The following is a 27,928-nucleotide window of genomic DNA, read 5'->3' on the forward strand; positions in this document are numbered from 1 at the left end:
CAAAAAAATCTGATTTTTTTGATTTAATCACGATTTTTTTGATTTAAATCAGATTTTTTTGAATTAAATGATCTTTATTTCAAAACGACCCTTTCCACCTGGCTTATCAGAGAACCTCTCTCTTTGTACATAAACACTGAAAAACGGCCACGCAGAACGATCTATCGTAGTTCCTTATGTCCACCGGGATCACTTAACTAGTTTGCATTACGCTTTCTTTCTTTGTGGTCTTCGGGTAATAAATAAAAAAATATTTCAAAGCGAACTAAAATAAAAAACAAAAACAATGGAAATCGTTTTTATTTATTTAAAAGCTTGTAAATGGAAACAAGTTTGGCTGCTTTTTCGATCCCCAGCCTCAACATTTGAAAGAGATTTCCCACTACATGTCGGGTCGATCAAATTCGCAAGTAAGTGGAAAGGTGTTATTGCTTGTTTTGCTCGAATTCTCACTTTTCCTAAAATATTCGTACATCCATTGTCAATATATGTCTGTTCAAGTTCTTTCCAAATTTCTACAGCATGACTAATCGTGGTAGAATCATTCTGAATTTTATCTAAAGCGACAGCAATTGGTTTAATAAGCATCAGATATTCTTCAACGCGTCGTTTTAGGGAAATATTTTGGACCTTGGAAAAAATCTCTGTATCAATATCCGTTCTGTGTTCCTCACAAGTTCTCAAAATAATAGACCAATTATCCAGATAAGATTGAAAACAGTCTGATAAAGTGTTCCACCGTACATCAATCGGAAGAACGAGTTTTTTTCCTCCATTAGATTTGTACCATGCAGCTGGAAGATGGACGTTTCGGAAATATTTATTGATTGTTACAATAGTTCCTTTAACGTCCGCTACCTCGACATCCTTCACAAGAAGGTTGAGATAATGTGCCGAGCAACCATAAGTAATTATTTCATTGCCATCTTCCATCATTATCCGTCTCATTTTAGTCATGTTGGCAGCATTATCCGTTACAAGACTGCCGATTTTACATCCAAACCGTTGTTCAGCCAATTGTGCGGAGGCTAAAGCAACAGATTGAAGATATTCCGCAGTGTGGCTATATCCAGAAGTGTCCACAGTGTCAATGAGATAATTTTCCCCATCTGATGTCACAACCGAGACACAAATAACGGGTTCATTATGAATGTTGCTCCACCCGTCCAACATCATAGACACTGTTTTGTCCTGGAGTCTTTGTCGACAGTCTTCATGTATTTGGTCGTACACATGATCAAGTAATGTACCACCAATTTGATGACGAGAGGGTAAACGATACCCAGGAAGAAGCATTTGGACGAATTTGACAAATTCGGGATGTTCTACAGCAGCAAACGGAGTGTTTGTAGAAAATATGTATCTAGCGAGTTGCAGATCCATCAAATCTTTCTTAGATGAAGTCGTCGTAGTTACGAAATTGATTAATGAATGGTCCTTCATCCTTGGAGGAAATTCGCTTTCAGGTCTCGGCATATTTTCAGGGATATCAATATTACTTCGACATAATAAATGATGCTGCCTCATCCGAGATACAAGACCTTGTATGTCCTTCCCACAATTACGACATCTGGCACGGCTTCCGGTCTTTCCAGGAATAATACGTTTATCAAAATAAGCCCACAAAGAATCACGCTTTCTTCCAGACATTTAAAAAAATTTAAATGATTTTTTTGATTTTTTTGATTTTTTTTAATGATTTAAATCATTGATTTTTATTGTTGATTAAAATCAAATGATTTAAATCTAACAACCCTGCTGTAAACCCATTGAGGTTTCTCGGCGGTTTTCGTTTAGCTCCCTGTTTTGCAATCCAAGTGGCGGTGCACTTTTCTTTTGCGAACGTCAGTCCTTTTGATATACACCACTCTTCCACTCTTGTCACGTATCCTTTTAATTTCCTCCACGAGATGTCTTTTCTCCACGAAGCATCCGTTATTAGTATGTCGTCCGCGTAGATCATGAGAGGACTGGTAGGATCTTTCGGTTATGGAATATCAGCAACGTAAATATTAAAAAGCAGAGGGCTCAAGACCGAGCCTTGAGGTACCCCTCTTTTGAGATCGATAGATTCCGACAAACGGTTTCCGCATCGTATGTGTGACCTCTTCAGCCAATTGACCGTTCTAGACCCGGGTTTGATTTTGGCGACACTTTCAATTCTTGGTATGCTGCATTGATGAACAAGATCAGCCGATACGAGTAAAACTCCAATACAATCCTCTCCATAAGCTTTTGAGACATCGAGGCAGATAGCAATAGTCGCTATATTGTTAGCAAGACTAAGCGAGATGACTTTCTGAGTTCTCCGAAACAATCTCCGCAGGATTTTTTTCGTCGGAATCCCCACTGCTCTACTGCAAGTGCACCTGATTCCTCTACAAAGTTCGAAAGTCTTGTGAAGACAATCCGTTCCATAATTTTAGAGACGGAGCATATTAGGCTTATCGGCCTATAGTTCTCTGCATGGTCCTTCATTTTTCCAGGCTTTGGAATCATACGTACGATTGACTTTTTCCAAGAGTCCGGTACATATCCAAGTCTCCAGCTTGCATTGTATAGTGCGGTCAAGTATCGTAGGAGAATAATTGGAACATGTTTGAATACAGTAATTGGAATGCAGTCATGGCCGGGTGCATTATTCTTGCAGCTCATAATAGCGACATACGTTTCTTCCAACGTTATGTCTCTGCACAGTGGTCCCGTATAACTCAAATTAGCTCCCAAATTCTTTCGGAACCATGTCGATCGAATCCACCTCTTGAAGTTTTGCCAGTTGACTTTGCAAATGTGAGGGAACTTCATCGAGCGGGATAGCTATTCCTTCAGTTGTTTTTAGCTGAATCTCTTCTCCTTTGTTCTCCATATTAATTAGTCTGTTGAAAACCTTCCAAAAATGAGGTTTTTCTTATTCAGTTTCGAGCATTGACTCTTCCAAGCAAAGTCTGAATGTTTTTTGGCGACATCATTTATCTCTATTTTCACGGTAGGAATCTTATCCCGAAGACGAATACGATCTATGGGGTCACTGCATCGTCTTAGCTTCTTTTCAAGGTTTCCCTTCCATTTTATAAGTTTCCCCAAAGATTCGTCTATTCGGGTTTTTCTATTACTATTTGACATGATGTATTTTCTGATTGAAGATTTTTGGAGAAAATCTAGTATAGCTTCTCTGAGAATTTTATCAAGTTTTTCAATTTGCATATTCGAAGAGATGTTTTCTATTGGATACGGTATCAAATGCATTTTCATTGATATCTCGAAGTCAGACCAGATTGTCCGAGACGTATCATATCCGATGAAAAGATCTTCGCATATCATAGATGATGTTCGCATACATAAAGATTGAGGTAGGTGATCACTACCAATGTTTATCTCAATTCTTGGGAGGCTGCATTGATGAACAAGATCAGCCGATACGAGGAAAACTCCAATACAATCCTCTCCATAACAAGAGAAATAATTTGGTCCTCGTGAAATCAAAACACTAAAGCCACACGTAGCTTTGCCTCCTCGATTTTGTGACCATTTGGTTCAAAGGGCTGGGTATACGTACAGTAGTCAACAAAGGCCGAAAGATCATCTTTACTTTTGAAATCCAAAACGTAGTCGCCCGAGTGACGACGTGTCACTCGAGCCTTACAAGCGATTTCGCAACCACAAAGTGTGTTTGCTATCTCAATAGAATCGAGCTCTGAGTATTGTACTGATAGTACAATACTCAGGCATACAGATGGCAAGGAGCCCTGAATAAAAGGCTCAGAGGCCGAGATTGATGGCACGAAAGTCTGAATATTCTGGGATTTAAGATTCTTTATGGATTTTGAATAATTTATTTTGAATTGTTATTAATATATTTTTGCTCACAAGAACAACTTTGCCATTTCAGTTAGTCGCCATCTAGCGATGATAAATAGTCCATTATTCCCGATATGTTTCTCCTGTTGTTGTCTAGATTCCATTCCCTTTGACAAAAATTATTCTTGACTTGAATAATTTTTTCAGAGAATGTAAAGACAAGTAGAGAAATGGCAGATAACTCCCAAATGTTATTTCAGAGTACCTTTTGAATACAAACATCTTTTAATCGACTGATTTATATACTTCTTTGTCTTTTATTTCTTTTACCTATACTTGCTCAATTCAGTGCAACTTGACATAACCAAGATATAAGAGAGACGGCCGATTGTGTTGGTAGTCACGTTATCTGTTTATTGAATAATTTCCCCAATAAAGTGAACAAATATTCCCTAGTATGTGCCCAGCTTATTTTTGTTCGAAATAGAAAGCCTCTTTTTAATTAGCCTTGTCAATTAACTAAATGACTCATACGAGACAAAAAAGCAAATTGATTGTATAATGAGATGGTTCTACCGCAAAAATGAAAACAAAATAAAAAATCAAGGAATATCATTAAAGGCAATCACAGGACTAGTGACGGACAAACTAATATCCTCAGTAGACAAATTGGCAGACTCAATTAAAGGACAACTCCCGGAAAGTGGGTCAACCACCGAAATGACAGGACACGCCATCTCCCCGACCAAATCTGCTCTCATATTCATCTCGACACAGTACTGAAGCAGTCGATTAGCAAAAACATCATCCCGGCATTTACTCAACGCCTAACATATAGAAAGTAGACAACTTTATGCAAAATCTCAATTGCCTCAAAAAACTTAAATTGATGACAATAGTTCAGGGCGATTGCAGAATAAGAACTCGAACTCTCCTTGATGAGGAGACATGTTCTGTGAAGAGCAATCGCCTCCTCAAATTCCCTACAATTAAATAATATCAGACCCCAATTTCCGATGACAAAATCCAAGATTATTAAACAAGGGTTCCCAGAATGGGTCCATAAGGTCAATTCCACGAGAATGGCACATGCTTTTTGCTAAATTGAACCCATCCATTGCCTCCTTGTATTTCTGACGCTTAAAGTCGATGATTGCCAGTTCAAATATAGCAAGAGGGTCATCCGGAGAGTGAAGAAGTGCTTCCTTCAACAGATTGGAGGCCATTGTGAGATTATCCAACGAGAAATACTCTTTGGCCACACTCACCAACGGTCTCTGGTGTCTAATCACACTCAACCCCAAAAATGACCGTTTTGACACATTGGCAGCCGACAAATACACAGAAATGGCCTGGTCGTGTTCGCATTCGAAGGAAAATGTGTGCCCCAAGGCCATCCAGGCATATACAGCATTCCCGTTGGAGTTGGTTACTCTCCTACCACTCACTCAAACACATACTTGAAGTATTTCCTGGCCATTTCCACCTTATTTCTCAACAAATAGTAGACTCCCATACAATACAGAGTTATCTAATCACATATGGACGACATTTTACCTCAGTTCCAGGCAGACTTGAGAGAAGAATGTTAGTGAAAGTGTACAATTCGGTCTCCTTGTGGAGTTTGTAGAGCAGTCCAATGTGGAATGGAAGATGTCGTTCATTCAAAGAATCAAAATCCAAAATTCTCCACTAAAAACACAAAAAACTACTTTTTAGACAAAATATAAGCGTCAAGAAACATGAAACGCTCAAATAATCGTTCCAAAGTGGAGATCATTCCATCAACACTATTCTCGCAAATAGAATGTGCCAATAAGTCTGTCTTTTCCCGGACAGGCTAGTCAAAATGACCTCAAAAAACTACCAAGTACACAATCTGGTAAATCGACTCCATCAAATCACTGGAAAAGAGGCCAAGATGGCCCTCCAATGCAGCCAAATCCAGCAAAATGACAAGCCGTTCGACCGCTTCTTGACACCCCACATCCAATTTGACGGCCATGTGATAATTCTGGACTGCCTTCTCCTTCTCTCGTTGAGCTTCGGCAATTCTGCCTCGAAGAAGTGCAAATTCGCTCAAAATCTGTGCTAATTCTAATTTTAGACAACTTCGTCATTTGTGGAGTCAATTGGAGAGATATCGACAATACTGAGAGATCGACTGACCAGATTTCCCTCAATTTCGACGTTCAGGACTGAAATGGCTTCATTATATAACTTTAGATGATACTAGTGTGGTCAATCACAGAATTACGTAACATTGGGCACACAATAATTGAAATTGAGATGATTTCTAAAATATAAGGAATTGATAAAACTGAGTCTAGTTTCCGGGATTTAATAAAATCTCGAGCACGGGCATACTGTCTGGTATGTATGAGACATTCAACATAGCGGAGACAGTCTGGCATCGATTCTGGTGGATAAATTGGAAAATAAACGTGGATTTAGAGATATAAGTTTGTCGCACCAGAAGAGGGCAGAATCGAATTGTCTCTAAAGGATGTGGTTGTGGATGAACTACTCTTCTCATTAGACTTTCGGTCGTGGTTTGCATTCTGAGTACATGTTTAGAGATTTCTGTAGAACTCGGGTCCTTCCTTTTTATGTTAGAAGGAGACACATACATTAATTGAAAACGCGTAGAATTTATTTTATTTAAAAATTAAGAAATAACAAAATATTTATAATTTAAAATAATTTAATTAAATAACTTCTTTATTAATATTAAGAGAATTTTTATTTTTAAAAAGTTTTAATATAAATAACATTGTCTAAAATATTTTAATTATAAACATACAAAATTAATTTGTAATTAATAAAAAAAATATTTTTAAAAATTATTTTATTCGTTGTGTGTCCCACATGCCACCAAAATCGAAGCCCAACAAAAAAGAGGAGCAAAAAAGAAAAGAAAAAATAATCGAAGTATAACCCTCCCCTCTAAAATAAGGACAAAACATTTGGCATTAAAAACAAAAAAGGCAACAAACAGCAAAAATACATTCAATCCTTGTCAAAACAAATAAATAACGACACCAACAAAAAAGTAATTCAAAAATACATTTTTAAGCGTCCCGACCCCCAGACTGGACAGAAGAGCAAACTGGACGACCGAGAACTCCGCAAATATTTCAATCCAGTAGTTGAAATGCCGACCGTTGAGCCAGGAGTGGATCTAAAAACCATTTTTTGTCCATTTTTCAAACAAGGAATCTGCAATAAAGGCAAAAAATGTCAATACTCACACGAACTGCAGGAAGGCAAGCACAAAAACATATATATCGACACCCGCCCTACACAAGACACCAATCGCACAGAAATCGTACAAATTTGAATCATTTTTTTCAGATTTGTCGATATTTTATCGAGGCAGTGGAAAGTGATTTGTTTGGGTGGAGGTGGACGTGTCCCGGGGGTGAGAATTGCCAGTATCGGCACTGTCTCCCCCAAGGATATGTCCTCAAAAAGGACAGGAAGTTGATGGAAGAAAAACAGGCTCAAACCACTCTTGAAGAACATATTGAATTTGGAGTTCAAATTTTAAATAAAATTAAAAGAGAACTCAGCTTGTGGGGGAATTGGTCCCTGTCACTGCCCAGACGTTTTTGGAGTGGAAAAAGAAGAGGTTGGTGGCACAGAGTGAGAAGAAGACTGAGTTGAAGAAGGGAAGGACCCCGGGAATCACAGGCAGGGAGGTCTTGGAGTCGAGGAATGTGGAAGAAAGTCAGTCGGATGAGGAGAAAGGACACGTTTTTGAAATTCCGGTTGAAGAGAAGGTTGTTGATGGTGGGGACTGATTTGTGAGTTGGTAGATGACTTTTTGGAGGTTGATGAGAGTTTGTTTTTGATGGAAGGGTTGGATGAAGAATTGGCAAAATTTGACTTATAATTTAATTTGTTTTTATTGTGTTTATTTTAAATAATTAAGTTAAATGTTTAATTAAATAAAACGTGGAATGTCACTTGTAGCTGGTGTGGTGAATAAATAATATTTTAGAAACTAAAAAAACAAAAGAAATTTTAGAATCCATTACCACTTCATTGCCAGAAATAGAAAATACAATCAATTCAATTTTAGAATGTTTAAAAAACATTCCAAAAAACTACCAAGTACTTCTATACTATAAAAATTGTAGGGAATCAGTCTCCTCGACCTAAAAAACATGTCCATGGCTTCCTACCTCGCCAACCTCATACATTTATTCCAATCTAAACTAAGAGGGCAGTCGATTGAAGGAGATCCGGTTATTCTCAGATTGGCCGAGCTTAGAATTGTACTCGCTTTTGATATAACATTGGTAGACTCTGGAAAGAGTGTTTATGCTGGAGAATAAACTGGAATATTACATTAAGAAGGTCATATCCGAAAACCAATCAGTCCAATCCAAAGGAGAGGATCCCCTTTCATATAAACCCCGCCTTGAAGACCTCCAGGTACCCTCAATCTCAAATATTCAAGACCGAACCTGAAAAAGACAAACCGAAGGTTTACGTCCCCCCAAAAAAGACGTCAAGTATATCAAAGATATTTCAAAATATAGTCAAAGAAGATCGAAATGGCGGGAAAATGTCTGATTTTGTGGGACTTGTGGGGGAGGATGCAGGACCTGAGCAAATTTCTGTTTGTTTGGTGATGTGATGTGGAAGGGATTCGGGAATGAGGAGATGACTCGTCGGGAGAAGGATTTGGAAAAGTATGAGGAGGACAACCTTCGACGGGTGATTGTGTCCAAGAAGGATAAAGTGCTTTGTGTTGTTTGAGTGGTTAGGTTAAGAAACGGGCTCCGAAGACTTTCTTAAATAAAGAATTTGATGATATTTTGGATATGGGTAAAAAGAGAAAAATTCGAAATCAAAATCCTCCGAAAAAATCTCGATTTTAATATTTTTTACTTAATTTATATGTTTGAATATTACTTAGTCAGCAAACTTGATTTTTTGTGTGGCGATTGTGGCAAGTAGTTGAAATCATTGTTTAGTTGAAATAAACCTCAACAAAGGCGATGATTTACTTATTATTTTCTTACATTTTAATTTTACTTTATTGGAAAATTGTTAATTTGATACTTATAAATTTACAAATAGTAGATTCGTTCAACAATTTTTATTTATTTATTTTTATTTTTTTATAATTATGTTTTTTATAGACAACAAACAAAACAAAGGGTCATACAGGCAGAGCTTTATTTCGATACTATGATCAATTATTTGCGTAAATTAATTTTTAAGTAAGTCACACAAAAATTTTCTTAATTTATACAACAAACAGACGTTTTTGAATAATTATCCTTAAAAGCTTTGATAATCTCATTGTCCAGTAGTTGAAAAATTGGAGTTGTATTTTTGACTAAAAAAGGCAATTTTGATTAAAACAAGCGGATTTGAGAATTCTTACTTTTAACCAAAAGGGAAAAGGTTTCAGTGAATATGGATTATCAAAAACAAAATTTAATCAAAAAAATTAAATTTCACATGTTTCAAGTGTATTATATATTTATGATTACTCGGCAAAGGATGGGAATGACATGTATGATAGTTAAATGTTTAAATTACTGTATTTCACATGCTGTGAATCACAAATCTAAATAAAGTAGGATTAATCATTTGGATGTAATGGAAATGAGTTATTGTTTAATTATAATTTGACAAACATTATTCACCGCAACTGCATATTTAGAAACAAGAACAAAGAGTGTAAAAAGGCAAAAAATGCCATTAAAAAATTAAAATCCATTAAAATTTAGTATATAATATCAAGTAATTTATTTATTATAATGCCTTTCTACGATGCAATTCTTGGTTTTTAATTTGCTTCATTTATAGGGATACTTTTCTGTGGGTATATATACGGTACAATACGGGGAGTTTATGTTAAGGAACTGAATATGAAAACATCTATAATTATGACGGCCATGCATACTATTTTTTAAAAAAACAGACATACATACCGGATCACTTAGAAGCATGTAGTAACGATGGATACTACACAGCCGATATATCAAGTGCTACTGAAAATGACGTGATCGCAAGTAAACAATTTATTTATATTTGAGGTGTCATCAGAAAGGACTATCTTCTTGGAATATGGAGACATTACGGCGGCTCCGAATATTTTAGTTATCACACTGGCCTGGAAGCTGTAAGTGACAATAACAAGAGTCTAGAATTATACAAACTTCGCCAAAGATATTTCTTACTACTACTACGATGCCACTGCTGAAATGATGCATAAGAGTGGTCAGTGGTTACTTGCGTATCAGTGGAGATATTCCTATGTTATGTGTGAAAATGGTGAATAAGGTTTGTGTCATTTTAAGATGAAATTTCTTCACTGGGCGTTAACCTGACTTCAGATAAAGTTATAAATCGTAATGCAACTTTAAATGTTAAAATAGTAAATTACGACCATTTGTTGACATTCGGGGGACACTCGTACTATATTTATTCTGTATACCGAAACTACGAAATTTCTGTAAAAATCTGCAAAAATGATCACGACGGATATGTATTCATTCCAGACTATGGACTAGAAAATTGTGCAATACAAGGTATAATCTTTACTTTTAAATAAAAGGTGATAAAATTGGATGGGTATACGTTGGAATCACCCAAGAAACGGGCGAGTTTGTGACAAGTAAAGGAGATTTGGCAGTATTTGAACATTACATTTGATTAGTCGTATCTTCCATGGAGTCCTAATCAGCCTGAAAGTGAAATGTGTGTAATAAGAAGTGCTGATAACGGTGAGTTCCAAACAAGTGATTGCAATACAAGAAAGCACATCATTTGTGAAACAGGTTATTTCTATTTCCTTTAATTTCTAAGACACTGTTGTGTCGGGTGCAAATGAAACGGCATGTGATATACAGACATCTCATAGTATGGAGTAGAAGTGACTAACGATTAGTCTACTTTGGTCAAATGAGGAAATATAACGGATGGACATTCCGTTTATTCAACTTCAATACGACTCTGTCTGTTGCTAAAAGTGTCTGTTCTAGTCATGGAGAAGTCTTATTTGTTCCTCACAATGATGGAGAAAGTTGTGCAATTTCTGGTAAATTGTGAGATTGACATATTAACAGAGATTATGGAATTTAATATTAAAATAAATGTAGTTGAAATGTACGTAAAAGATGTGCTTATTCCCGGAGATGGGTCCGATAAAGTTAGTTTTATTGAATTTTCTAGAATTACACCAACTGGAATATTGGATATCCTATTTTGGATTCCAATCGAAGTTGTGTGTTTATGAATTTTGAAACTGGCATTTGGGAAAACGATGTTTGCAGGAATTCTTCATTTGTTTGTCGCGGAAAAGTTGATATACAATCCTCAATTAATTGCTCGAATAATTTTTATGGTTTCTTCATGTAAAATAGTTTCTAGAACCGACAAAGTTTGCTAACTCATTCACATATGACTCAAAAACATATTTCTTGTTTGCTTATCTCAAAACTTTCTATGAAGCCGTACGATTGTGTTCATATTATGGACAAAACCTTGTTCAAACTACAAATCAGTCTATAATTGAGGAAATAACTAAATGTATATTCAAAATAATAATTAGACATATTTAACGAGTCTTTTCACATCAATTACAGAATAATGTGGAATGACACCACAATGAACTGGATAGATACCAGCCCTTCAGTTCAAACAATTTGTGACAATATTTAGGATACACCCAACTGGATGTCTGGAGAACCCATTCAGAGAGATTATCAGATCTCTTGCGTTAGCATTCAACCTAACAAAACATGGGTGACCAATTCTTGCAGAAGTAAACACATACCAGTCTGTGTCCAAGATGGTTGAATGTTGATCAAAATTTTATAGCTATCATTAAACCAACATCTACAGTTCCGACAACGACCACCATCCCAACAACCACAACTATTACTTCGACAACAACGACTACCACAACAACACCATCTACAACTACCACAACAACACCATCTACAACTACCACAACAACACCAAACACAACTACTACAACAACACCAAACACAACTACCACAACAACACCAAACACAACTACCACAACAACACCAAACACAACTATCATAACAACACCAAGCACAACTACCATAACAATACCAGCCATTACTACGCTGAGAACTACCTCCACAAGTAATATGATGGTATTAATTTTAGCTACTATGGAGCAGAATGTGGCAGCCTGTATCATTTAAATCATTTTATTGCATAGCAAAGGATTTCAATAAAGTCGGTTTAGGCGTTGGCATCTTCTTTGGTATTTTGGCATTCGTCGCTGTTATTGTCGGGATTTTTATTTTCCGAAGGTATTCGCGTTTCCGATTGGGTAAAAGATATCCGGGAATTACCACTTTGCAGTCAAATGTGAGTTTAAAAAGTATTTTATTATGCTTCATTTCAGGCCAGACTTTTTCAATTCAAAGCACTCTTTAACTCTTCAACTAATATACTAATATCTTAAATAATCTACAAATACTATTCATCGTATTTTGCGAGTTTCTTTCAATACAATTGATTTCGATTCTGCTAACATGATGACAAAAAATCAGTTTGCTTAAAGCTGTTTCTTAATATGTTAAAAACCTGTCAAATGTTATTCAAGTATGCACTTCCTTAAAAGGAGGTTCTTTGCTCATTAAAAGAGCGAAAGAATGTTTATTTAATAAACAACTTCATGAAGATCTAACGACAATAACATCACAATATCCACCTTTATTACATTTTCTTGATGATTTATAATCGACCAATAAAGCATACAGCTATTAAAGAAATTGAATTTTTAAAAAGACGTATGTGAATTGAAAATTTTATTAAATTTTAAAAGAATAAATATTATTATCGCACGCAATGGATGAAACGCGTGCCTAAAGTGAAACGCTATAACCTTGAGAAAACTACAAAAAATCTCTAAAATGAAATTAACAATCCTTTGATGAAAACAGGAATAAAATTGAGCTATAAAACCGAGAAATCAATTTTTTATTATGATCGTTTTGAAAAATTAACAATTTATTTAAATAATGGTTATAGAAGAATAAATTGAAATATTGTACTGATATAAAATTTTTTCTAAAACATCCACCCGTTTTTTTTGTTTGTCGGTGAGTTCTTTTTGAATCCACCTGCAAATGGTTTGATTGCAACGCTCCACTTGCCCCTGTGATTCTGCATGTCTTGGACGTCCCTTTTATGAATTATTTTAAATTCTTCACATAATGACGTTATTTCTGAGTTAGCAAATTCTGTTCCGTTATCAGACTGCAGAATTTTTGGTCGACCATAGGAAAGAAATAGTTCTCAATGATTCCGAAACTGGAACTGCTTTTTTATTTTCTATTTTTTTGGCAAAGCAAAATTTCAAATAAATATCTATGACATTCATACAATATTTATAGGAATCATTTATATCTGAATAAAACGAAAGATCGACTAAATCTACTAGATAAAATAAACTATTGAATGAACCGTTCTCAAGGTTCTTTGGCTACTATGTTGACTAGTGGATATTTAATCTTTAAGGGCTGACTTCGCTGACATTTGTGGCATGATGATATTACATCACTAATTATGTTTCGATTGATTATGCAAAAATTATTTTTGCAATACTCTTCCATTTTATTAAATCCATAGTGATAAATTGAATGAATCCTTTCACAATGCAGTTTCATGGATTCAAAATCAGGCAATTACAAATACTTTGTTTCCGTCAGATTGTTTATAATATAGCACACCTATCATTAGATTTAATATTACCTCCAGAATTTACGAAATTTCTACATTTTTTGAGAAAACGAAATCTTTTTTGTCTTGAAAGATCTTCTGGTATTGTATTATTTATTAAAAAATCAAGAATATTCTTATACTCCTGATCATCCTTTACAATGTTGGCAAATCTCATATTCCGCTAATATTATCTTAAAGTGCAAAATCATCTTTAATTTTTTTTTTCGTATATTTTTTTTAAAAATATATTCTTTAATATAAATTATAAATCTTTTAATAGAAAAGAAAATGGAACAGGAAGTCAGCTACTAGCCGCAGAGAGAATAGAGAAACTGTTCCCCCTGAGTACGGCTATTGAGACGCGCTCGAAAAGCCGATTGACCTCGCGGGGGTCGTTTCTAATCCTCCCGAGGTGACGGCCTCTCTCGGTGAGAAAACGTAGCGTGGCTTGGCAGGTTAACGCCCAGTGAAAAACTCAAAAACATATTTCTTGTTTGCTTATCTCAAAACTTTCTACGAAGCCGTACGATTTTGTTATTGCAGAGAAAGCACGTTCCAGTCTTATGGACAAAATCTTGTTCAAACTACTAATCAGTCTATAATTGAAGAAATAACTAAATGTATATTCAAAATATAATATTAGACATGATTGACGAGTCTTTCTACATGAATTACAGAATAATTTGGAAACACACCACAATGAACTGGATAGGTAGCAGCCCTTCAGTTCAAACAATTTGTGACAATATCTAGAATACTCCCAACTGGATGTCTGAAGAACCAATTAAGAAAGATTATCAGATCTCTTGCGTTAGCGTTCAACCTAACAAGAAATGGGTGACTAATTCTTGCAGAAGAAAGCACGTTCCAGTCTGTGTCCAAGATGGTTGGAATTTTTATTAAAATTTTATAGCTACCATAACAACACCAGCCATAATTACCCCCAGGAATACTTTCACAAGTAATATGCTAGCATTATATTTTAGCTACTCTAAAGCCTAATGTGGCAGCTTTACTATTTAAGTCTTCTCATGTTATAGCATTGCATGTCAATAATGTCGGATCAGACGTTGGAATCTTCTTTGCTAGTTTGGCATTTGTCGCTGTTATTTTCGGTATTTTTATATTTCGAAGGTATTTCCTTTCATAAATTGGATAGGAGAAATTCACGAATTACCACTTTGCAGTCAGATGGAAGTTTAAAAAGTATTTAATCATGTTTTACTCCTAGGTCGAACTTTTTCAATCGAAAGTTCTCTTTAACTAGCATACTAATATTCTCTTTAATCAACTCTTAACTAATCTAAAAATATTATCCATAGCATTTGGCAAGTTTCTTTAAATACAATTGACTTCGATTTTGTAAACATTATGAGCTTATCAAAAAAAATCGTCTCATCGTTTTGAAAAAGTGTAGCCATCTGCAGGAAACCTTTAGGCTCCTGCCAAGCAATTTCAAAAATTTGTCAAAACGACGTTCTTCAAAGCTAGTGTCCAATTTTAATATGAACCGATTGCTGACTAATACAGTGAACAAAAATTAAAACTGAACATGCTTTTTCTTATAAATTTACAATAAGACAATATCTAAAAACAATTATTTATTTTTTGAAAATATCTCTCAAATTTATTTTTAGCATTGAATAAAGTATTTTACATTTTTTAGTTTTTTTGAGAAACATATATTTATGGGGTTTTACATGAAATCAAAAATTCAAAACCAAAAAAACTGAACAAATTTAATTTATCTAAATATGTCAAAGAGAAAGTTTTATTTTTTCAAATTCGTTCAAATTTAATCATTTCTAATCTCGCTACATTGTTAGTCATACAACATTTGAAGAAAAAGGCATAATAATTAGCATGTATAAATCTGGAAAAACATACAGAGAAATACAAGATATCACCAAAAAATCTCTTGACGTGATATCGAAAATTACCAGAACGTACTTAAACAACTGCTCGAGGGACAGAAAAGCCGAGTCTGGTCGACCATCGTTGCTTAATCGTCAAGAAATATTTCAAATAAATGAGGTTCGAAAAGTGGATGTTCATTTCAACTGTGTTAAATATGCCAAAACTTTTACAGAAAAAACTGGAGCTCAAACAATCGGCCCACGTAAAGGCCATTTTTTACCCAACAACATAATCTAAGACGATTGACCCTATGTCAAACATTGAATATGCTCCAACATTTACAATTGTGATGGAAAAACTTTTATAGAAGAAATCGCAAGGAATAATATTTAAAAAAAATGTGACAAAAACAGTAAAATTCGGTAAAAGAAATATCATGGTATGGGGTGCCATAAGCATAAATGGATTCAGTAATTTAGTTTAAATAAAAGAGAAGATGAATGGAGCTTTTTTTGTTAACATATTAACGAATATTCTTATCTTATTTCTGAACAAAATCGAAATTAAAGATTCTATTTACCAACAAGATAATGGTCCGAAACATATTTCGGCAATTGCAAGGCGCTTTTTTCAATTAAATAATATTGAATTCCTACCTGAGATCCTGAGATCAATCAACTGTTATTGGAGATCAATTTCTTCAAGAAATATTAAGAACACATGGATGCGAGTGAAGAGAAAGCTAAAAAGGCAATTTGGTAAAACTCGTAAATTTATTTTAGAAACATCGCGATCGTTATTTGAGTCTTATTTGGACGAATTCACGCGGCGGACCTCGTTAGTTGATAAAGAGAAGATATTCCAAAATTAAATTAAAAAATAATGAAAAAATAATTTAAGTTTATTCTTTATACGTCGAGATTTATACATTGACTAAAATTGTAGATTACCTAGCTTCCATGTCGGCAAAATGAACAAATGCAACCAACTGATTTATAGATATTATGCCGGCAGATTCATACAATTTTATTCTAATTCTGCATAAGCTGCTGTTTATTTTTATAATAAATTGTTCCAAAAAATTACAAGAAATGTCTTGTATTCGATTCGTAATAGCGTCATTAAAAATCCATATTGGCTATGAAAAGCAATCCATTTGCGATTAACCCTTACAATCAAAAAACAAAAACACGTGAAATAAATTTAATTAAATATTCTTATGTCAATAAATAATACAAATTAAATAATTTTTTTAGTCATACAAATTAATTTACGTAAAAATATTTCTGGAAACCATGTTAAGAAACACTGATTTAACGCAGCAAATTCAATTGCTTTCGACAAAATTATCTTATCATTGAGGCAAACTCCAATAGATTTAATTTAATCTATCCAGTTAATGAGTTTAGAATCAAATAATGAATATCTAAGTTTAGAAATACGACAAATTCTTCATAAATTGGATTAATTCAAAGAATCTTCTCTTTGTTCAATTTAAGATTGTTAATTATACGTCTCGAAATTGATTTTTTGAGACACTCCGTAAACTTAGAGAATATAAAATATAATGGAAAATTTAGAAATTGGATTTCCAGCTTGAGACATTCAGAATGAGGAAACTATTTGAATCATTTACTTTCAAAAATTGAGTTGTATTCATCAATAGAACTGATATATTAATATCGAAAAAATAATGCAGAAAATGTGCGGCCGTGGAAGAGAAGGAAAAAAAATGCTATGCGGCCGAACTGATCTCGAATTTCGTTTTTTGCGACGATAAAATTGAGCTCAAGCTAAAATTTATTGAAGTAGAATTTATCTCAATATAATTTATGCGGAACATAATCCTAATCACTTGAGACGGAAACGCTTATTCCCAAAGCTGAGATAATTGACTTAGGGCAGGGGTGCGCAAGCTTTTTGGGTTTGCGGCCGCATAGCATTTTTTTTCCTTCTCTTCCACGGCCGCACATTTTCTGCATTATTTTTTCGATATTAATATAGTAATTTTTTTTAATTATTAAAAGTGACCGCATAAGTTGCCCATTGTCATCGAGACCGAATGAGTTCTTGGACAGGAAATGCTCTCGTTCATCAGGGACATCATATTATTAAAATAAATAATTATTTCATGGACAAAAGATAAGAAAGAAGGAAAATTAATTAAAAGAAATGTATTATACAAGTTATTCTAATGACGGTCAGGATCTTTGGTATTTTTTGCGAGCTTATTGAAATCCACTGGTAGGGTAGATCTCATTATGCGCAAACATGACTCTAAGTTTGCATCCGTTATCCGAGATCTATATTGACTTTTTAAATATTTCATTTTGGAAAATGTAGACTCACATAAATATGTGCTTCCGAATAAAACGAGAGTATTTCTTGCCATTTTACGTAAATTTGGATAATCTGTCGTTGATTTCCATACATTTAACAAATCTTCGCTTTCATTAAATTTATTTATCAAAATTAAATCATTTTTTAATTTCAATAATTCAATTTGAAATTCGAAACTGTCTATGTCTCAATGCATTTTTTTTTTTTTTTTTTTTTTTTTTTATTACTAGTTATAAGATAACTTTTCAGATGTTAGGGTCAAACTACTAAGTAAAGTCAACAAACTAATAAATTCTCCCAGCGAGACGGAGGGAACAGCTGTTGCCACGCATGACAGCCAGCAGGATCCTCTGAATGAGGAAAGTAAATTCCCTAGGGTCCTTGGACCGCGAAGAACAAAGATGTCCCAATTTCTTTAGGGAAGTGAGGGTCCCGGAGCCAAAGACGCCGGAATATGATAATTTGTTTTACTTCATTAAGAGTATCTTCAAATTTTTTCATTTGTGAACAAAGTGCTTGTTGGTGAATAATACAATGTACACCAATAACTGATTTATTGTTATACTCTTCTGAGACATATATTCAGTTAGGCGTGCAACAAATCCTTGTTTTCTACCCAACATTGCTGGTGCGCCATCTGTGCATATTCCTCTTAGACATGTCATGTCCAATTTGAATTCCAAACAACATTGTTTAACTATTTCAAATATATCTTGACCCCGTACATTTCCAGGTAGTAACTTCATGGATAGAATTTATTTAATATGAATATTTTTAATTATTATTTAGGGTTTTTCTTGATTAATTAACACTATGAGCATTATATTTAAGATTAGTTGCTCGATGACCTAATTGTGCCCACGGCCGCACATTCATCGACTCACGGCCGCACTTGCGCACCCCTGACTTAGGGAGTCACGGGGAATGGATACACAGTGTAATTCTCGTTGTGCTCTATGCCAGGTAAATTCATTTCTCACAATTAAAAATTGTTAATCTAAAAAATTTTTATGTTCAAAGTCAATGATAACCCCGATATTGCGAAAAGTTGAGACAGATACAAAGTAGATCTGATTGATCTCGACGTTATTCAGAGATTAGTGATTTTTTAATTTGTATATACAAGGTAAAGTGGAGAGGTTGCCTTTAATTATTCGTGTATTGTAGATTTAATTAAAGTATAAAACAATGGATCTTTTCTACTACCCTTTCAAATGAATTTTAAGAAAGATTCTTTGACTTTATTAAAGATATTGTTTTTCTACTACAACAATACAGTACACTCGACGACCAAAAAAGTTCCTTTCTATTCATTTATGTGAATGGAAAATCCAGCGAAAATTAAAAATGAACGAATGGAGATGTAGTGACGACCTCAATTAGGCCTGCAAACAAGCATACTGAAATAATAAATGCTGAAGAAAAAATGATACAATAAAGAAGTAGAGATTTGACGAATAATCCGTTGAAATTAAAGCGCAAGTACTTTTAAGGTTGAATTTTTTCTTAATTTAAATTTTAAGGCAAGATAAAGATTCAAATATTCGAAAGTTTCCTTTATTCGATTAAGTCGAAAAAATTCAGAGTTTTGGAAAAACAAAACAATATATATAATCTAAAGCAAAGATACGAGCGTCCGGGAAGACGAGGTGGCTCTTTCAGCGAATCTCGGTCGCCATGCTCCGCAGAAACTGGCATTCAATGAGCAGTGCGGCGTCGTTGAGCTGGCCCTTTGGCTTTTGACTACTCTTTCAGCCATCCACCGTAGCTAGCATTTAACTTTTTCCTAAAAATTAACATTATTAACCAAATGCAGTGGATTTTTTAACAAAAATTTGAATTTATTTTTACACATCGACCAATAACCCTAATATGCTCCGTCTCTAAAATTATGGAACGGATTGTCTTCACAAGGCTTGCGAACTTCGTAGAAGAATCAGGTGCATTTGCAGCGGAGCAGTGTAGATTCCGACGAAAAAGATCCTGCGGAGATTGTTTCGGAGAATTCGAGAAAGCCATCTCGCTTAGTCTTGCAGGCAATATAGCGACTATTGCTATCTGTCTCGATGTCTCAAAAGCTTTTGACAGCGTATGGCACCTTGACCTTTTGGAAAGTGTCGCCAAAATCAAACCCGGGTATAGAACGGTCAATTGGCTGAAGAGCTATTTATCAATGAGGAGGTCATACATACGATGCGGAAACCGTTTGTCGGAATCTGTCGATCTCAAAAGAGGGGTACCTCAAGGCTCGGTCTTGAGCCCTCTACTTTTTAATATTTACGTTGCTAATATTCTAAAACCAAAAGATCCTACCAGTCGTCTCATGATCTACGCGGACAACATACTAATAACGGATGCTTCGTGGAGAAAAGACATCTCGTGAATAAAATTAAAAAGATACGTGACAAGAGTGGAAGAGTGGTACATATCAAAAGGATCGTCTTTTCCTTTTAAATAAATAAATTCATTCATTTTTACACATAAAATCCGTTATTAAAAGTTTTTTTCCTTTTTTTATTCTTGCATTACATTTCGTAATTTACCCATAATTGGTATATTTGAAGGTGAATTTTGTAGAAAAAACTTTTTAGTAGTCTCATTTGCATACATTGCATCACAGAAGCCAATTTTCTCTATATCTTCATCATTTTTATTATTTTGATCCTCATCTTCACATGACTCAATTGTTGCCAAAAATTTTTCATCATTGCTCATTTTATAGGTACAATTTTCATTATCATCTGAAACCGCAGTCATCCGGAGCATCCTGCTTTGCCCAATTGTTAAATATTTTTCAAAGCAATTCGTTACTGTTGTTCTTGTAATTTCATCCCACGCTTCAATAATCAATGGTATTGCATCAACTAATTTGAAATTTCTGATTTTTTCATGAAAGTTAACGTAATATTCTTTATCAGGAGGTTTTTATACTTTTCTTTACAAGATCTGATGATTCCTTGGTCAAGGGGTTGTATTTTCAAGAATAAAAAATCAATATTACTGTATTTTCTATCAATACAATAAACAGGAGCGCAGTCTAACATAAGAAAAATTTTTGATTTTCAATTTTCATTTTTTTCATTAAGATTGTTCACCCAAATTTCAAATAAAATACAGTTCATCCATGCTTTTTGCTGTTGCTGTATGTTAATGGAAGTTTTTCAATATTTAAATTCTTCATCCAACGAAGATTTTTTGATTTTCTGATAACAAATAAGTCAAATTTATCTCCCAAATAATTGGTACACAACATAAGTGTAATTCTGTTCTTATAAACCTTTCCCGATGTTCTTACTTCGGATTCTAGTGTAACGTCTTACGTTGCGTGCATTTAGTTTCGTCACAATTAAACACATCTTTGAGATCATAAGATGACATTTTCGATAAAAAGTAGCATGGCTTTCATATAAAAATACAGGATTGACTAATTACTAGGGCAACCAAAAAATTGCACTTTTTAATAAAAAAAATTGCAAAAATGAATTTTAAAAATTGTAAAAAATTGCAAAAATAATTTTTTTTAATTGTAAACATTACATTATGCAAAAAATTAACGAAATTATTTATTGTAATAGGAAATCAAATATTCCTGAACATTTTTAGGTTTAAAGTTCCTCTCTTTACTAAGAATTTTCGTCAAAAGAGATATTGCCCTTTCGATATATGCTGAACTTGCGCTACATTTTCTGAGATGTGAATAAACTTCTGGCGATAGATTCTTATTTGAGAATTCAAGAATACTTAGTATTCCTGATTTCTCAAGCTTTTTTGATATATAGGATTTTATGTCGCATTGATCTGATGTAAAGTCTAGGGTGTTTAGATCACCATAAGCTGTTGCAATGGAGTAATCAAGCAATTCAGTATTTGAAATCATTTCAATTAATCCCAAATAATTTGAACTGATTTGGGTTAAGCTTGGAAACAACGTAGGATTATTCACTGATTTTTTTGCCTAAAATAATTAAAAACTAAAACATTTTGTATTAAAACTCCATCTCCTTCAAATTCAGATACGATTTTAATAATTTCTGGAAGATTCTGGGAGTAATATTTTGCTGCTTTTAGCCAGCTTCCCCATCTTGTAACCACAACTTCGGGTGGATTTCCGATTCGTGAAAACATCTCCAAACGTCTCTTGTTTTTGACTGTGGCAGCCTTTATAGACGAAATCAATTCATCAACATCTGCGAAGTATGCCTTAATCTTTAGAGCACAGTTGTGCAATAAATGTGACACGCAAGTCACGTGGAAAAGATTTTGGTATATCAATTTCATTGATGCCCCAGCTAAAATTAAATTTATTTATATATACCACTGGTCATATATCTCGCCCCATCTGTAACGAATAATATAAAATTTTCACGTTCAATAGAAAATTTCTTTATTACTTTGTCCACCTCAACACAAATTGTTGAAGTAGTAGGCGGATAATATAGATTGGTACACGATACTAAATGAAGATTTTTGGAGTGGAGATTTTCCCAATCAAAGTAATTAAAAAACGAGTTCCATTGATTTGGGCTTCATCACAAACAAAAAAAACACATTCCCCACTATTGAATAACTTAAAAAAAACAACAGTAAATGAGTCTGAATGGTATTAATTTTATATTTTGATATTTCTTTAACATTTAACCTGCAAATGATTCAGATGGCAAAGGATATGTTTCCTGCTCAAAAAGCCGTATGAGGGAAGGATGTCTGATTTTATAAATTGGTATGTTTGCCTCCAAAAACGCTTGTGTTACTTTGATCCCCCATCCTTTCGAGTATCCGTTATCGCCGAAAGAAATGTTTGTGAACTCTGAGATGAATTTGTCCATTCTATAAATTTAAATTCAAAGAAATACTGTGTGCTTTTAAATGTTTTTTTGAAGAACGGTGCGCATCAACAAAAAATTTTGTGTCACACAGTACAATTGAGCAATTGGAGCAAAATAAATTCCCTTCACTGTCAATAACAAACTCGGGGAATTTCTTTGCATAAAATGAAATTTTCTGTGACACTGTCCTTTTACCCATTACAACAAACAACTAAAACACGTTTTAATAATCTTTTACTTATAATTATATTATTTTTTAATAAAAAAAATTTTTTTTAATTTAAAAAAATTGCAAAAAATTGTAAAATGACTACAAAAAATTGCAAAAAATTGCAAATTTAAATCGAATAAAAATATAATTAAAATTAATGTCTATTCATTACTTTATTATTATCGAATTTTAATTAAATTATATTTAATTGCAAAAAATTGCAATTGGTTGCCACTAATTACTTATCTCCTGATAGTACGAGATTTTATTCCAAATCTATTCTCAAAAAAATTAATCCACCAAGCTTTAAAATTTGGAAATGAAAATTTTTTGCAATTTTTATTGCTATTTGTTGTAGCATTCTGTTTGTAATTGTATCGCGGAATCATCTTTTATTCTGAATCCATTCAACGAAAACTTGGAGGAAATTTTGTTAGAATTCTTATTTTCAAATAGAATTCATGCTTAGGATTATTGTTCGTATTGGCATGTTGAATACTTTAAACCAGGGGTTCTCAACCTTTTTAGCTCAATGGCCAAATCGATAATTAAGATTAGCTTCGCGGGCCGCACAAAAAATATTTTATATATTTTTATATTTTCCAAGCCGGTAACTCGCTTGCAATCCGAAGTGCAGCCACTGCTGATGCCTAATGAGTAGGGCAACCAATTGCAATTTTTGCAATTAAATAAATTTAATTAAAATTCGATAAATAATAAAGTAATGAATAGACATTAATTTTAATTATATTTTTATTCGATTTAAATTTGCATTTTTTGCAATTTTTTGTAGTCATTTTACAATTTTTTGCAATTTTTTAAATTAAAAAAAAAATTTTTTATTAAAAAATTAATAATTATAGTAAAAGATTATTAAAACGTGTTTTAGTTGTTTGTTGTAATGGGTAAAAGGACAGTGTCACAGAAAATTCATTTTATGCAAAGAAATTCCCCGAGTTTGTTATTGACAGTGAAGGGAATTTATTTTGCTCCAATTGCTCAACTGTTGTACGGTTGTGACACAAAATTTTTTGTTGATGCGCACCGTTCTTCAAAAAAACATTTAAAAGCACACAGTATTTCTTTGAATTTAAATTTATAGAATGGACAAATTCATCTCAGAGTTCACAAACATTTCTTTCGGCGATAACGGATACTCGAAAGGATTGGGGGATCAAAGTAACACAAGCGTTTTTGGAGGCAAACATGTAGCGCAAGTTCAGAATCTATCGAAAGGGCAATATCTCTTTGACGAAAATTTTAGTAAAGAGAGGAACTTTAAACCTGAAAATGTTCAGAATATTTGATTCCTAGTACAATAAATAATTTCGTTAATTTTTTGCATAATGTAATGTTTACAATTAAAAAAAATTATTTTTGCAATTTTTTACAATTTTTAAAAATTCATTTTGCAATTTTTTTTATTAAAAAGTGCAATTTTTGGTGCCCTACTAATGAGTTTTTGGACTCTTTTTTCTTTTTTAATTTTCATTTCCTTTATAAAGAAATACAAGCTAAAAAATCTAAAAAAGACGTTGTAACTAAAAAGAAAGTATTATTTGTTTATTAAGTTTTTGAAATCCGGAATAAGTAAAGTCGAAGAAGTTCCTAAAAGCTGACTCAAGTGATTATCCGTGAGTTTGTTGCGATATTTATTTTTTATGCGAATCATTTTACTAAATATTGATTCGCATAAATATGTAGATCCAAACATTGATATATTCATATATGCATTGTGTGTTATATTTTTGAATTTGTCTTGAGGAATTAATTCGTAAAAATTAATAATGGACGCTTTTTTGAACAATGCCGCCAGTTCTATATCATGTTGTAAATTAATGAGTTCTAGTTGAAACTTTGCAGGCGCATCCTTAATTTCAACGCTGAATGGAGTTGCGAACATTTTCATTAAAGAAGGGAATTCTTTAAAATTCTAAAAATTAAATTTATATAAATGTACCCCAAAACGTGCTTCAAATTTATTAATTAAATCACCAATTATGGGTATGTATTTTTCATAAGCAGCGCCTTCGTTGTTTTCAGATAATGCCACGCTAAAATAGTTTATTTAAAGTTTATTTTAACCTTAAGAATTAATAATTAAATTTTAACATTATTAAAAAATTAAAAAAGTTAGTTACTCTAGAGGGGCCGCAAAAAATCCTGTGGGCCGCATTTGAGAACCGCTGCTTTAAACAATTGAGATTGTGTGATGTTAATAAATTTTTTATAGTTATAAACTTCGAGTTTTCATTGAAAAATGTATTGTTTTTTGCGTTATTCTTACGTGCACATGTGATTCAAAATTAAAAAAAATGGTTTTTGTTAATAAAATTTTTGTTAAAAATTTGAGATTATCTAAAATTGAATAATTAAATAAAATTCATAAATCATTTAATGCTATATTAAAGTCACAACTAAGATAGAAAATAGATAGAGAAATTAGTTTATTTTTAACTATCTTTTTTCGGTTAATAAAGTTTTTTTTCGTCCGTGGAACAGCCCGGCTATCTTATGCACCGGCAGTTCAATATAATTTTTGTCGGTGTTTTTATCTTTGAATAACGAATTAAAGTTTGTTTATTATTTATAGTAGGGCGGAGTAAAACAATTAGGATTCGCCAGTGACTGCACCGCGAATAGCAAACGAGTTATTTCGCAAGATTACTATAAATATTCTCTGGTCTGCTGGGTTCCCGATGGTCAAAGATCTTCTTTCCGATCAGTTTCCCAATTATAGACAGAATCCTTTTCCCAGCTGATGTAGTTTAAAAAAATAATAACTTTGTAATATTAAAATTCATGAATAGGCATAAATTTAATAATTTGTCGAAAAATTATGGAACGAGTCATTCTCTTTATTTTCGAAAGTTCGAAGATCCATATGGAGAAAATGTAATTATCGATAAATTGTTTTACAACGTTAAAGATAGTGAAGAATCTATCAAAAATTACTCCAAGCGAATAAAAATGGTTAAAAATGATTGAAATCAGGAATTTCGTTTTAAATACAGTATAACCGCCGATTTTTTGTTCGATTAATGAATGGGGGATTCGAGAGGCAACTTAAATAATATTTTATAGTTTAAACATGAACTTAAAATATAGATTAAATATTTCTTTTTACACACAAATGACTGAATACATAAAATTATCTAAAAATGACAAACTGATTAAACTTTTTTGGTTTTAATGTTGAATTTTGAGGATTTCAATAGAGTTTAACGTGACAATAATTTGATGAGATGGGAATTGGTCTATCGCAAGTTGAATTTTTTTTTCGAAGTTCACAATCAAAATCACTATGGGCTCTCCTGCAGATAAAAATAGTGTAAAAAACACAGGACTGTCGCCTGTGGGACTTCATAATACCACAGGAGCTAATGTTTTAAAAGAAGATCTTTTTGGTGATGCTGCTAAAACTAACCTGAATTCTCTTTCTGAGATCATTGGAAATGTCAACGGTGTCTCTGAAGGCAAATGAGTGTCTCAGATTGCCCTTACTACGAAGCAAAGACTTGACAGAATGGCTGGATTAAAGTCTGCAATTTATCATATTACAAAAGATAATCCTCCACAAAATATTAATCAGATTACTGATATTCTATATGCTGCACAGTGTGCTTATTTGGCTTTAATCAGGAGAGACAGATCATAGAGCACATGATTGGAAAAAATGGAAAGGAAAATCTCTAAATTAGAAGCTGAAATTGAACTAGTTGGTTCTTTCTCCAAACAAACTTTGCCTCGGACCGAAAAGCATAAGACAGTGGATGTTATTTGTCGCTACGGATATAAGAAGTCTAAGAAGGGGAATCTAATCAAAATTGAGACCCTATTTAAAGATCTAATTAGAATAAAAAAGAAACAGATATCCATTCATACCTTGAGGAAGGATTTTCGGAAAGACAATGCGTGTTTTGAATTAAACCGCAGAAGATTTTCTGCGAGTAATTAAGACAAGAAAGAGGCACTTAGCCACAATCGCAGAATTTCTTGCTTCCAAATATGCAGTTGTTGGCGAGGAAAATCTTACATTGATTCACTCAAGGACGCTCAGAGAAAACTTTTGGTTAACCAAATCAGCTGTAAATCACTACACTCGGTGATGTTTAAATGTATGGTAGAATCAAATATCGACCTATTTACTTCTTTGCAATGGCTATTGAAAGGAACAATAGTCCCCGGAGGGGGCACTGTACTGTCTTTTACAAGATAGGAATTTGCTGCATACGCGGGATCAATCTGCATCCATTGCAAATAAGCAAGCCAACTGTTGACGATCTGTTTGAAAACGAAATGTCTATCTTCTATGAAGCAAAAATAAAAACTATTCCAATTGTCTTGACATGGCATGTAATTGTCTCAAAGTTCTTTAAAAGTCACATGAATAACTTATCAATCGAAGAAGGAACGAGGACATATATCCAGAAAACACACTCCGCGGAAATAACCAATCACCGAAATGTCATTCACAAGCCGCTGAGAAATTACTCGTTTTCCGATGTTGGTCGAACGGACATTAGGCCAATAAAATTAAACTTTAAATGCAAGCTCATATTAAATGAACAACATTCATATTATTATTCAAAGCACGTTTGCAGAACCAAAAAATGTATATTAACTAAAGTCCAGTTTGTGCCACACGTTTCGAAAGCGTCTTTATCGTATCTGTTCGTGGTTTTTATAGATCGTTAGCACATTTAAATTTTCTTCCGGTTTCAGTAAGATCCTTGTATAGAACAACAGAGAGAGTGACTTTATATCTTTCTTTTAACGATGTTTTGTTTTCATTGTTAAAGTAATTGGCCATTTTTATCTTTGCAGGAATGTTTATATCCATTCTACTCAGAACTAGATGCGGAGGATCAAACCCGATGGAAATTGAAGATGACATTGTGTCAGAAAATGATCTGGAAATTGAAAACATGCATAACCTATATTTAATCAATAAATTTAGTCATAATTTGGCATATTTTTATATTAGCAATCGACTGTCTAAAAGTATAAGAGCAAAAATGAAGACGTTGAATTAGAATAACTAATTAATTAACATAATGAGCTACATTATTCAGCATCCCTCTCAAATGGAATACATTCAACACAACTCAGAATATCATGCCCAATCGACTCCCTGCAAGCACAGAGCACTGACCGAGACAAAATG

General features: G+C 33.4%; 1 protein-coding gene and 1 pseudogene across 1 annotated transcript; one reads left to right on the forward strand and one right to left on the reverse strand.

The window, feature by feature from the left end:
* Positions 1 to 303: 303 nt before the first annotated feature.
* LOC115229501 lies at positions 304 to 1,650 on the reverse strand. Its single transcript, XM_029799839.1, has one exon. It carries the CDS (start codon positions 1,648 to 1,650, stop codon positions 304 to 306), a length of 1,347 nt encoding a protein of 448 aa, XP_029655699.1.
* Positions 1,651 to 6,666: 5,016 nt separating this feature from the next.
* Positions 6,667 to 7,601, forward strand: LOC115229502 (annotated as a pseudogene).
* The last annotated feature ends 20,327 nt before the right edge of the window (positions 7,602 to 27,928 follow it).

The sequence above is a fragment of the Octopus sinensis genome, unplaced genomic scaffold (assembly GCF_006345805.1).
Source record: "Octopus sinensis unplaced genomic scaffold, ASM634580v1 Contig12956, whole genome shotgun sequence".
NCBI lineage: Eukaryota > Metazoa > Mollusca > Cephalopoda > Octopoda > Octopodidae > Octopus > Octopus sinensis.

Coding starts and splice junctions, on each gene's coding strand:
- LOC115229501 (XM_029799839.1), bottom strand. CDS start 1,650: ATGTCTGGAAGAAAGCGTGATTCTTTGTGGGCTTATTTTGATAAACGT.